This window comes from Oncorhynchus clarkii, chromosome 24 (genome assembly GCF_045791955.1).
Source record: "Oncorhynchus clarkii lewisi isolate Uvic-CL-2024 chromosome 24, UVic_Ocla_1.0, whole genome shotgun sequence".
Lineage (NCBI taxonomy): Eukaryota > Metazoa > Chordata > Actinopteri > Salmoniformes > Salmonidae > Oncorhynchus > Oncorhynchus clarkii.
Window position 1 is genome coordinate 35,558,624 of NC_092170.1, and position 12,472 is coordinate 35,571,095.

Genomic DNA, 12,472 nt, shown 5'->3' on the forward strand with positions numbered 1-12,472 from the left:
CTTTGTGAAGCTGTGTGGGCAGCTCAGAAGCAGTAAGTCTATTGGTGTATTGAAAGGCCAGATTTGTGTGTGTGTGTGTGTGTGTGTGTGTGTGTGTGTGTGTGTGTGTGTGTGTGTGTGTGTGTAGGCGGCTGTAGCGTGTAGGAGGGTATGGACCCTACAGTCGGCCAATCAGAAGTCTCTCGTCAGCCTGTCACCGATCCAGTCCCACAATGCACTGCTCCGGCCTGAACCCACAGACTACTGTGACCTGGACCGCAAGATTCTACAGCTGTGTGGTAATCACCGAGCAACCACACCACACAGAGACCTCTCTCGCACACACACGCACACACACACGCACACCACACACCACACACACACACACACTTCTCCCTTGGGTCCGATAACAGTAATACAATAGAACTGTATAAATAAAAGTCTATGAATGTAGATTGGATCCATCTGTCAAAAGAGGAATAAACCTGTGAATAACAACAGGAGTGTGAAAACACGGTGAACACGGTGACATTTTTACAGCTTTGCTAAAACGCTGCGTAGAAACTCATAATAAAACTGACTAGCTGTTGCCCAAGAATACTGCAGTATGTACTGTACACACAGACACACACTCCCTTTGCTGCTCTTGTTGCTGTCTCTTCTCCCCTCCCTGGTTTATTACATCTCCTCTCTTCATTCTTCCATTTTTCATCTCTCTCTCTCTCTCTCTCTCTCTCTCTCTCTCTCTCTCTCTCTCTCTCTCTCTCTCTCTCTCTCTCTCTCTCTCTCTCTCTCTCTCTCTCTCTCTCTCTCTCTCTCTCTCTCTCTCTCTCTCTCTCTCTCTCTCTCTCTCTCTACCTCTACCTCTCTCTCTCTCAGGTGAGCTGTATGACCTTGATGCAACTACTCTTCAGCTTAAAGTCATCAATTATGTAAGTACTGGAGATCTCATACTACCCTGTACACATGAAGACACACAAACACACCGTGGCTGTTCCATTATCACAACTATGGATGTTCCACTACCACAACTATGGCTGTTCCACTACCACAACTATGGCTGTTCCACTACCACAACTATGGCTGTTCCATTACCACAACTATGGCTGTTCCATTACCACAACTATGGCTGTTCCACTACCACAACTATGGCTGTTCCATTACCACAACTATGGCTGTTCCATTACCACAACTATGGCTGTTCCACTACCACAACTATGGCTGTTCCACTACTACAACTATGGCTGTTCCACTACTACAACTATGGCTGTTCCATTACCACAACTATGGCTGTTCCATTACTACAACTATGGCTGTTCCACTACCACAACTATGGCTGTTCCATTACCACAACTATGGCTGTTCCATTACCACAACTATGGCTGTTCCACTACCACAACTTTGGCTGTTCCACTACCACAACTATGGCTGTTCCACTACTACAATTATGGCTGTTCCATTACCACAACTATGGCTGTTCCATTACCACAACTATGGCTGTTCCACTACTACAACTATGGCTGTTCCATTACCACAACTATGGCTGTTCCATTACCACCACTATGGCTGTTCCACTACTACAACTATGGCTGTTCCATTACCACAACTATGGCTGTTCCATTACCACAACTATGGCTGTTCCATTACCACAACTATGGCTGTTCCATTACCACAACTATGGCTGTTCCACTACTACAACTATGGCTGTTCCATTACCACAACTATGGCTGTTCCATTACCACAACTATGGCTGTTCCACTACTACAACTATGGCTGTTCCACTACAACCATTATCACAACTATGGCTGTTCCATTACCACAACTATGGCTGTTCCACTACTACAACTATGGCCGTTCCACTACAACCATTATCACAACTATGGCTGTTCCACTACCACAACTATGGCTGTTCCATTACCACAACTATGGCTGTTCCATTACTACAACTATGGCTGTTCCACTACAACCATTATCACAACTATGGCTGTTCCACTACCACAACTATGTCTGTTCCATTACCACAACTATGGCTGTTCCATTACTACAACTATGGCTGTTCCACTACAACCATTACCACAAACATGGCTGTTCCATTACTACAACTATGGCTGTTCCACTACAACCATTACCACAACTATGGCTGTTCCATTACTACAACTATGGCTGTTCCATTACTACAACTATGGCTGTTCCACTACAACCATTACCACAACTATGGCTGTTCCATTACTACAACTATGGCTGTTCCACTACAACCATTACCACAAACATGGCTGTTCCATTACTACAACTATGGCTGTTCCACTACAACCATTATCACAACTATGGCTGTTCCATTACCACAACTATGTCTGTTCCACTACTACAACTATGGCTGTTCCACTACAACCATTATCACAACTATGGCTGTTCCACTACCACAACTATGGCTGTTCCATTACCACAACTAGGGCTGTTCCATTACTACAACTATGGCTGTTCCACTACAACCATTACCACAAACATGGCTGTTCCATTACCACAACTATGGCTGTTCCATTACCACAACTATGGCTGTTCCACTACTACAACTATGGCTGTTCCACTACAACCATTATCACAACTATGGCTGTTCCACTACCACAACTATGGCTGTTCCATTACCACAACTATGGCTGTTCCACTACTACAACTATGGCTGTTCCACTACAACCATTATCACAACTATGGCTGTTCCACTACCACAACAATGGCTGTTCCATTACCACAACTATGGCTGTTCCATTACTACAACTATGGCTGTTCCACTACAACCATTACCACAAACATGGCTGTTCCATTACTACAACTATGGCTGTTCCACTACAACCATTATCACAACTATGGCTGTTCCACTACCACAACTATGGCTGTTCCACTACCACAACTATGGCTGTTCCATTACCACAAACATGGCTGTTCCATTACTACAACTATGGCTGTTCCACTACATCCATTATCACAACTATGGCTGTTCCACTACATCCATTACCATAACTATGGCTGTTCCATTACTACAACTATGGCTGTTCCATTACATCCATTACCATAACTATGGCTGTTCCATTACTACAACTATGGCTGTTCCACTACATCCATTACCATAACTATGGCTGTTCCATTACTACAACTATGGCTGTTCCACTACATCCATTACCATAACTATGGCTGTTCCATTACTACAACTATGGCTGTTCCATTACATCCATTACCACAACTCTGGCTGTTCCACTACCACAACTATGGCTGTTCCACTACCACAACTATGGCTGTTCCACTACATCCATTACCACAACTCTGGCTGTTCCATTACCACAACTATGGCTGTTCCATTACTACAACTATGGCTGTTCCACTACCACAACTATGGCTGTTCCACTACCACAACTATGGCTGTTCCACTACCACAACTATGGCTGTTCCACTACCACAACTATGGCTGTTCCACTACCACAACTATGGCTGTTCCATTACTACAACTATGGCTGTTCCATTACTACAACTATGGCTGTTCCACTACCACAACTATGGCTGTTCCACTACCACAACTATGGCTGTTCCACTACCACAACTATGGCTGTTCCACTACCACAACTATGGCTGTTCCATTACTACAACTATGGCTGTTCCACTACCACAACTATGGCTGTTCCATTACTACAACTATGGCTGTTCCATTACTACAACTATGGCTGTTCCACTACCACAACTATGGCTGTTCCACTACCACAACTATGGCTGTTCCACTACCACAACTATGGCTGTTCCACTACCACAACTATGGCTGTTCCATTACCACAACTATGGCTGTTCCACTACAACCATTATCACAACTATGGCTGTTCCAGAGTTAGAGAGATGTGATCAGTAGAGTTAGAGAGATGTGATAATGATGCATTGATGAGGTAATGTGTGTCTATTATTCGTCATGCATTGATGAGGTAATGTGTATTTATTATTCATCATGTACTGGCTGTTTTGTCTCAGTTGCAGCAGCAGACCCAGTCTCAGTGCTGCTGTCTCCTACTGGTGTCTGAGGACAACCACCAGCTCTTCTGTCAGGTACGTCCTTCGTCCTCCCTGCTAAAATAAAGATTCAATGAATAAATAATTAAAATAATGTCTGTTTTAATGCCACAGCAGTCTGATAACTGGGTATTCCTCCGTTAGAACGGTCCATAAGGAATCTAACGTCTGACCTCTATCCTCCTCAGGTGGTTGGAGACAAAGTTCTAGAGGAGGAGATCAGCTTCCCTGTGAGTGACTAATGACCCATGTTACTGTCCCTAAACATTTCATTAAAACTAGACTTTGACATGGGGAAATGATGAGGCAAGAGGCTAAAAGTGATCATGTATACCTCTTCTTCTAGCTGATGTTTGGGCGCTTTGGGCAAATAGTGGAGAAGAAGAGATCCATCACACTTCAGGATGTCACGGAGGTGAGTGACCATGATCCTAGACCGTCAAAAGCATCTTGCCATGTAGATCAATGTGGAGGCAGTCCAGCCAGACTCTCTCTCTCTCACTCACTCACTCACTCACTCACTCACTCACTCACTCACTCACTCACTCACTCACTCACTCACTGACTGAGTTTCTCAGTTGCAAAAGCAGCAAGGACATTTCACAAACTGCATTCAGCAAACAACGGAATTGTGAGAGCGAGCTATGTACTGTCCCACAAAATTGCTAAATATTGCAAGCCATTCGCTGAGGGTGAATTCATTAAAGAATGTTAAATTGACTCTGCAGTAATACTTTTCACCGACCAGAAAGAGCTGTTTGAAAATGTTTACCTGTCAAGATGAACACTGACACGGCGTGTTGAGGACATCGTAAGGTGTCACCTATTTCTCCTTGGCCCTGAACGAGAGCAGAGATGCACGTGACACAGCGTGTTGAGGACATAGCAAGGTGTCACCTATTTCTCCTTGGCCCTGAACGAGAGCAGAGATGCACGTGACACAGCGTGTTGAGGACATAGCAAGGTGTCACCTATTTCTCCTTGGCCCTGAATGAGAGCAGAGATGCACGTGACACGGCGTGTTGAGGACATAGCAAGGTGTCACCTATTTCTCCTTGGCCCTGAATGAGAGCAGTGATGTGACACAGCGTGTTGAGGACATAGCAAAGTGTCACCTATTTCTCCTTGGCCCTGAATGAGAGCAGTGATGCACATGACACGGCGTGTTGAGGACATAGCAAGGTGTCACCTATTTCTCCTTGGCCCTGAATGAGAGCAGTGATGTGACACGGCGTGTTGAGGACATAGCAAGGTGTCACCTATTTCTCCTTGGCCCTGAATGAGAGCAGTGATGTGACACGGCATGTTGAGGACATAGCAAGGTGTCACCTATTTCTCCTTGGCCCTGAATGAGAGCAGTGATGTGACACGGTGCAGTTGTTGATATTCTGACGAGGTCATAACCCCAGACATTAAAATGACAGAGGGGCTTCAGTGCAGTCAATGAAGAGCACAACCACAGGGAAAGATTTATTGGAGGAGGTTAATAAGTGTGTGGCAAAGCTGGGACTGAGTTGTGAAAAGTTATCCAGTGGGACCACTGATGGGTGCCCAAACTTGATAGGAAAAAACACTGTCCTTTTGAAAAGGAAACAAGATCAAGTAGCTGAGCTGAACCCAGATCAGACAATTATTTTCCTGCATTGCATCATTCATCAGGAGGTGCTCTGGAAATGTGTTCTGGAAATGAGCCATGTTATGGATACATCCACTAAAGTGGTATATTTCATAAGAGCAAAATGTTTAAACCACAGACAGCTTGTTTCACTGTTGGAAGAGACAGAGTCGGGCCATACAGATCTCCCCTACCACACAGACAGTTTGTCTCACTGTTGGAAGAGACAGAGTCGGGTCATACAGATCTCCCCTACCACACAGACAGTTTGTCTCACTGTTGGAAGAGACAGAGTCGGGTCATACAGATCTCCCCTACCACACAGACAGTTTGTCTCACTGTTGGAAGAGACAGAGTCGGGTCATACAGATCTCCCCTACCACACAGACAGTTTGTCTCACTGTTGGAAGAGACAGAGTCGGGTCATACAGATTTCCCCTACCACACAGACAGTTTGTCTCACTGTTGGAAGAGACAGAGTCGGGTCATACAGATCTCCCCTACCACACAGACAGTTTGTCTCACTGTTGGAAGAGACAGAGTCGGGTCATGTAGATCTCCCCTACCACACAGACAGTTTGTCTCACTGTTGGAAGAGACAGAGTCGGGTCATACAGATCTCCCCTACCACACAGACAGTTTGTCTCACTGTTGGAAAGACAGAGTCGGGTCATGTAGATCTCCCCTACCACACAGACAGTTTGTCTCACTGTTGGAAGAGACAGCGTCGGGTCATGCAGATCTCCCCTACCACACAGACAGCTTGTCTCACTGTTGGAAGAGACAGAGTCGGGTCATACAGATCTCCCCTACCACACAGACAGTTTGTCTCACTGTTGGAAGAGACAGCGTCGGGTCATGTAGATCTCCCCTACCACACAGACAGCTTGTCTCACTGTTGGAAGAGACAGAGTCGGGTCATGTAGATCTCCCCTACCACACAGACAGTTTGTCTCACTGTTGGAAGAGACAGAGTCGGGTCATGTAGATCTCCCCTACCACACAGACAGTTTGTCTCACTGTTGGAAGAGACAGAGTCGGGTCATTCAGATCTCCCCTACCACACAGACAGTTTGTCTCACTGTTGGAAGAGACAGAGTCGGGTCATACAGATTTCCCCTACCACACAGACAGTTTGTCTCACTGTTGGAAGAGACAGAGTCGGGTCATGTAGATCTCCCCTACCACACAGACAGTTTGTCTCACTGTTGGAAGAGACAGAGTCGGGTCATACAGATCTCCCCTACCACACAGACAGTTTGTCTCACTGTTGGAAGAGACAGAGTCGGGTCATACAGATCTCCCCTACCACACAGACAGTTTGTCTCACTGTTGGAAGAGACAGAGTCGGGTCATACAGATCTCCCCTACCACACAGACAGTTTGTCTCACTGTTGGAAGAGACAGAGTCGGGTCATACAGATCTCCCCTACCACACAGACAGTTTGTCTCACTGTTGGAAGAGACAGAGTCGGGTCATACAGATTTCCCCTACCACACAGACAGTTTGTCTCACTGTTGGAAGAGACAGAGTCGGGTCATACAGATCTCCCCTACCACACAGACAGTTTGTCTCACTGTTGGAAGAGACAGAGTCGGGTCATGTAGATCTCCCCTACCACACAGACAGTTTGTCTCACTGTTGGAAGAGACAGAGTCGGGTCATACAGATCTCCCCTACCACACAGACAGTTTGTCTCACTGTTGGAAAGACAGAGTCGGGTCATGTAGATCTCCCCTACCACACAGACAGTTTGTCTCACTGTTGGAAGAGACAGCGTCGGGTCATGCAGATCTCCCCTACCACACAGACAGCTTGTCTCACTGTTGGAAGAGACAGAGTCGGGTCATACAGATCTCCCCTACCACACAGACAGTTTGTCTCACTGTTGGAAGAGACAGCGTCGGGTCATGTAGATCTCCCCTACCACACAGACAGCTTGTCTCACTGTTGGAAGAGACAGAGTCGGGTCATGTAGATCTCCCCTACCACACAGACAGTTTGTCTCACTGTTGGAAGAGACAGAGTCGGGTCATGTAGATCTCCCCTACCACACAGACAGTTTGTCTCACTGTTGGAAGAGACAGAGTCGGGTCATTCAGATCTCCCCTACCACACAGACAGTTTGTCTCACTGTTGGAAGAGACAGAGTCGGGTCATACAGATTTCCCCTACCACACAGACAGTTTGTCTCACTGTTGGAAGAGACAGAGTCGGGTCATGTAGATCTCCCCTACCACACAGACAGTTTGTCTCACTGTTGGAAGAGACAGAGTCGGGTCATACAGATCTCCCCTACCACACAGACAGTTTGTCTCACTGTTGGAAGAGACAGAGTCGGGTCATGCAGATCTCCCCTACCACACAGATAGTTTGTCTCACTGTTGGAAGAGACAGAGTCGGGTCATGTAGATCTCCCCTACCACACAGACAGTTTGTCTCACTGTTGGAAGAGACAGAGTCAGGTCATGTAGATCTCCCCTACCACACAGACAGTTTGTCTCACTGTTGGAAGAGACAGAGTCAGGTCATGTAGATCTCCCCTACCACACAGACAGTTTGTCTCACTGTTGGAAGAGACAGAGTCAGGTCATGTAGATCTCCCCTACCACACAGACAGTTTGTCTCACTGTTGGAAGAGACAGAGTCGGGTCATACAGATCTCCCCTACCACACAGATAGTTTGTCTCACTGTTGGAAGAGACAGAGTCGGGTCATACAGATCTCCCCTACCACACAGACAGTTTGTCTCACTGTTGGAAGAGACAGAGTCGGGTCATACAGATTTCCCCTACCACACAGACAGTTTGTCTCACTGTTGGAAGAGACAGAGTCGGGTCATGTAGATCTCCCCTACCACACAGACAGTTTGTCTCACTGTTGGAAGAGACAGAGTCGGGTCATACAGATCTCCCCTACCACACAGACAGCTTGTCTCACTGTTGGAAGAGACAGAGTCGGGTCATGTAGATCTCCCCTACCAGAACAAAAGTGAGATGGCTGAGTTTGTGGAAGGTGCTTAAAAGGGTGTGGGACCTGAAGTCTGAGATTAGATGTAAATTAGATGTAAACCTCATATCTGAGGCTGTTATATAAACAGCGTTATGCTAATGTGGCCGCACCGTCTCCCATGAGCCCCACAAAATTGCACCAAACGGACCAGTTCGTAGCTGGATTCTTCACCGATCTTTTATACCTTCTCCGGAACATAAACGTTGTTCGGACCTCAAGTTCTGTGAGGTGGAAGAAATTCCTTTGTTCTCTATGAAAATTCACTCTGTCTCTATACTGTGGTCATGAGGAGATCATCTCCTGCAGGAATTTATGACCTCTCTCTGACCACAGCAGCCTGTGTGTAGGAGACAGGGAGAGGGGGATGGGGCTTTGCTGTACCCAAAGAGGGCAACGTCATGACACCAGCTGGAAAAGTATACATCACTGCTGCGTACTTTGAACGGTGAGTTTTCTCGACGTTTTGAGGATTTCAAAGTTTTGGAAAAATGACATGATGTTGGTTTCCTCTCCTTTCACCTTCAATGTGGATAACACTTCTACTGACCTGCAACTTGAGTTTATCGATCTTCAGTCTGATGCAGTGATTGGAGAACTATTCAAAACACTGTCACTGACGAGGTTCTATGCATCTCTCGATGAACAAAACTTTTCGAAGATTAGGAGTCATGCTCAGAAGATGTTTGTACAGTTTGGGTCAAACTGTGTACTGTATTAGAACAGACATTTTCAGTGATGAAATATAACAAGTCAAGTCACAGATCATCTCTTACTGACTCTCACCTCTCAGCAATCCTACTCATAGCGACATCAGAAACTATACCTGACTTTACTGCTCTAGTCAATGCCCATCAGAGACTTCACTCCTCACACTGATTGAGTAGTTTAAATGTAATGTTGAGCTCTCTCTCTTTCTTGTGTTTTTGTACACACCCATTAACAAGAGTTCTGTCCGTGGTGTTGAATGCACAGTGTACATTTTCCTCTGTGTAGTTCATTGCATGTTTCATAATGAAAATACCTACCAAAAGGAGAACATGGATGTGGTTTATTTCTGTGCATGTTAAAAAAGTAAAATAAGTAGCCTATCTGGACGTGATTTACAGTAGATATATCTGTCAACACAGTCATATGATGTATAATCCTGTAATATGATTCCGGCCCGCGATGGCAAAAAATATATTCTAATGTGGCCCTCCATGGAAATAGAGAGAAAGGGCAGGTGGTCAGGATAGGAGATGGAGATGAGGAGGTGTTCTTTTCAGACTCCTCCTCAATGGGTCCAGATCCGACAGCCAGTCAGGCAGAGGGGTCAAAGTTCACGGTGAGGGAACAGTCAAGGTTCCTGAATGAGACAATAGGGGAAAAGGTTAATTATGAAGCCTTTTTTTGCGATACGGGAAAGTTTATAAGATCCGTACAACACGCTAGGAAAAATGAGGGGCATGGCGTCCTCTCACCCAGGAAATGGTTTAGGTTGAGGAAGTGATTCACAACAGTGTGTAAGGGTCAACCTTCAGACACTGTTTAGATTAATATTTTTTTTCTGGCCCTGGGACTTTTTTGAGCTTTGATATTGGTCTCTTTCTTTGCTGGCTTTTTCTCCCACTTCTTATGGAGACTCTTCAGGTAGGCTCGCTTAACTTCTTATGGGCATGACGATAGCGTCCCACCTGGCCAACATCCGGTGAAATTGCAGAGTGCGAAATCCAAACTACAGAATTATAAATATTTAACTTTCGTTAAATCACAAGTGTAATACTATCAAAATAAAGCTTAACTTCTTGTTGATCCAGCCGCTGTCAGATTTTTAAAAGGCTTTACGGCAAAAGCACACCATGCGATTATCTGAGGACAGCACCCGCATACAAAAGCATGAAAAACATATTTCAACCAGGCAGGTGCGCCACAAAAGTCAGAAATAGTGATATAATAAATGCCTTACCTTGGATGATCTTCTTCTGTTGGCACTCCAAAAGGTTCCAGTTACATCACAAATGGTCCTTTTGTTCGATAATGTCCTTCTTTATATCCATAAAAACTCAGTTTAGCTGGCGCGCTTCAGTCAATAATCCACCCAGTTTCCCTCCATCAAAATGCATACAAAATGAATCCCAAACGTTACTGATAAACTTTTCCAAACATGTCCAACAACGTTTATAATCAAACCTTAGGTACCCTAATACGCAAATAAACGATCAAATTTAAGACGGAAAATCGTTATTGTCTTTACCGGAGAAAAACACCAAAGAACGCTCTCTTTTCCACGCGCTTGGAAACACGACAGTCAAAATGGGAGCCACCTAGAAAAACTACAATTTCTGGCTCATTTTTCCAAAAACTAGCATGAAACTCTTTCTAAAGACTGTTGACATCTAGTGGAAGCCCTAGGAACGGCAATCTGGGAGGATTTCGCCTTAAAAGTGACAGCCATTAAAAACAGTGGTGGGCTGATTTTTTTTTTGGGGGGGGGGTGGTTTGTCCTCGGGGTTTCGCCTGCCATATCAGTTCTGTTATACTGTTATAATTTTAACTACTCTAGGGTAGGGGGCAGCATTGGGAATTTTGGATTAAAAGCGTGCCCAAATTAAACTGCCTGCTACTCTGCCATAAAAGCTAGAATATGCATATAATTAGTCGATTTGGATAGATAACACCCTGAAGTTTCCAAAACTGTTTGAATGATGTCTGTGAGTATAACAGAACTCATATGGCAGGTCGAAAACCTGAGAAAAAAATCCAACCAGGAAGTGGGAAATCTGAGGTTTGTTGTTGTTCGACTCTTGCCCTATCGAATACACAGTGTCTATAGGGTCATGTTGCACTTCCTAAGGCTTCCACTGGATGTCAACAGTCTTTATAAACTTGTTTGAGGCTTCTACTGTAAAGGAGGGACTCATAAGGGCTTTTTGAGTCAGTGGTCTGGCAGAGAGCCACAGGCTCGTGACGAAGTTCTCCGGTTGGAACATTATTGAAGATTTATGTTAAAAACATCCTAAAGATTGATTCTATACTTCATTTGACATGTTTCTACGGACTGTAACGGAACTTTTTGACATTTCATCTGTTCCTAGTGAACGTGCTTCGTGACTTTGGATTTGTTTACAAAACACGCTAACAAAAGTAGCTATTTGGACATAAATGATGAACATTATCGAACAAAAACATTTATTGTGGAACTGGGATTCCTGGGAGTGTATTCTGAGGAAGATCATCAAAGGTAAGTGAATATTTATAATGCTATTTCTGACTAATGTTGACTCCAACATGGCGGATATCAATTTGGCGTACTCACATTATTGCATGGTTTGCTTTTTCCGTAAAGTTTCTTTTAAATCTGACACAGCGGTTGCATTAAGGAGAAGTATATTTTGTATCGTTTATCAATGTTTATTATGAGTATTTCTGTAAATTTATGTGGCTCTCTGCAAAATCACCAGATGTTTTGGAACTACTGAACATAACGCGCCAATGTAAACTCAGATTTTTGGATATAAATATGAACTTTACCGAACAAAACATACATGTATTGTGTAACATGAAGTCCTGTGAGTGTCAGCTGATGAAGATCATCAAAGGTTAGTGATTCATTTTATCTATATTTCTGCTTTTTGTGACTCCTCTCTTTGGCTGAAAATGTTTTTCTGTGACTTGGCTCTGACCTAATCGTTTGGTTTGCTTTCGTTGTAAAGCCTTTTTGAAATCGGACACTGTGGCTGGATTTACAACAAGTGTATCTTTAATATGGTGTATGTCTGAGGAATTTTAATTATGGGATTTCTGTTGTTTTGAATTTGGCGCCCTGCACTTTCACTGGCTGT

The 12,472-nt window shown here is 44.5% G+C and overlaps 1 protein-coding gene across 1 annotated transcript in view; it reads left to right on the top strand.

Moving 5' to 3' along the window:
- LOC139382376 (cGMP-dependent 3',5'-cyclic phosphodiesterase-like) overlaps positions 1–12,472 on the top strand; it is a 224,980-nt gene that overhangs the window by 179,171 nt on the left and 33,337 nt on the right. Inside the window, exons 8-12 of the mRNA XM_071126381.1 lie at positions 128–278; positions 859–911; positions 3,985–4,059; positions 4,212–4,253; positions 4,370–4,438. Coding sequence (XP_070982482.1) covers positions 128–278; positions 859–911; positions 3,985–4,059; positions 4,212–4,253; positions 4,370–4,438 — 390 coding nt within the window. The remainder of the gene's footprint in view (positions 1–127; positions 279–858; positions 912–3,984; positions 4,060–4,211; positions 4,254–4,369; positions 4,439–12,472) is intronic.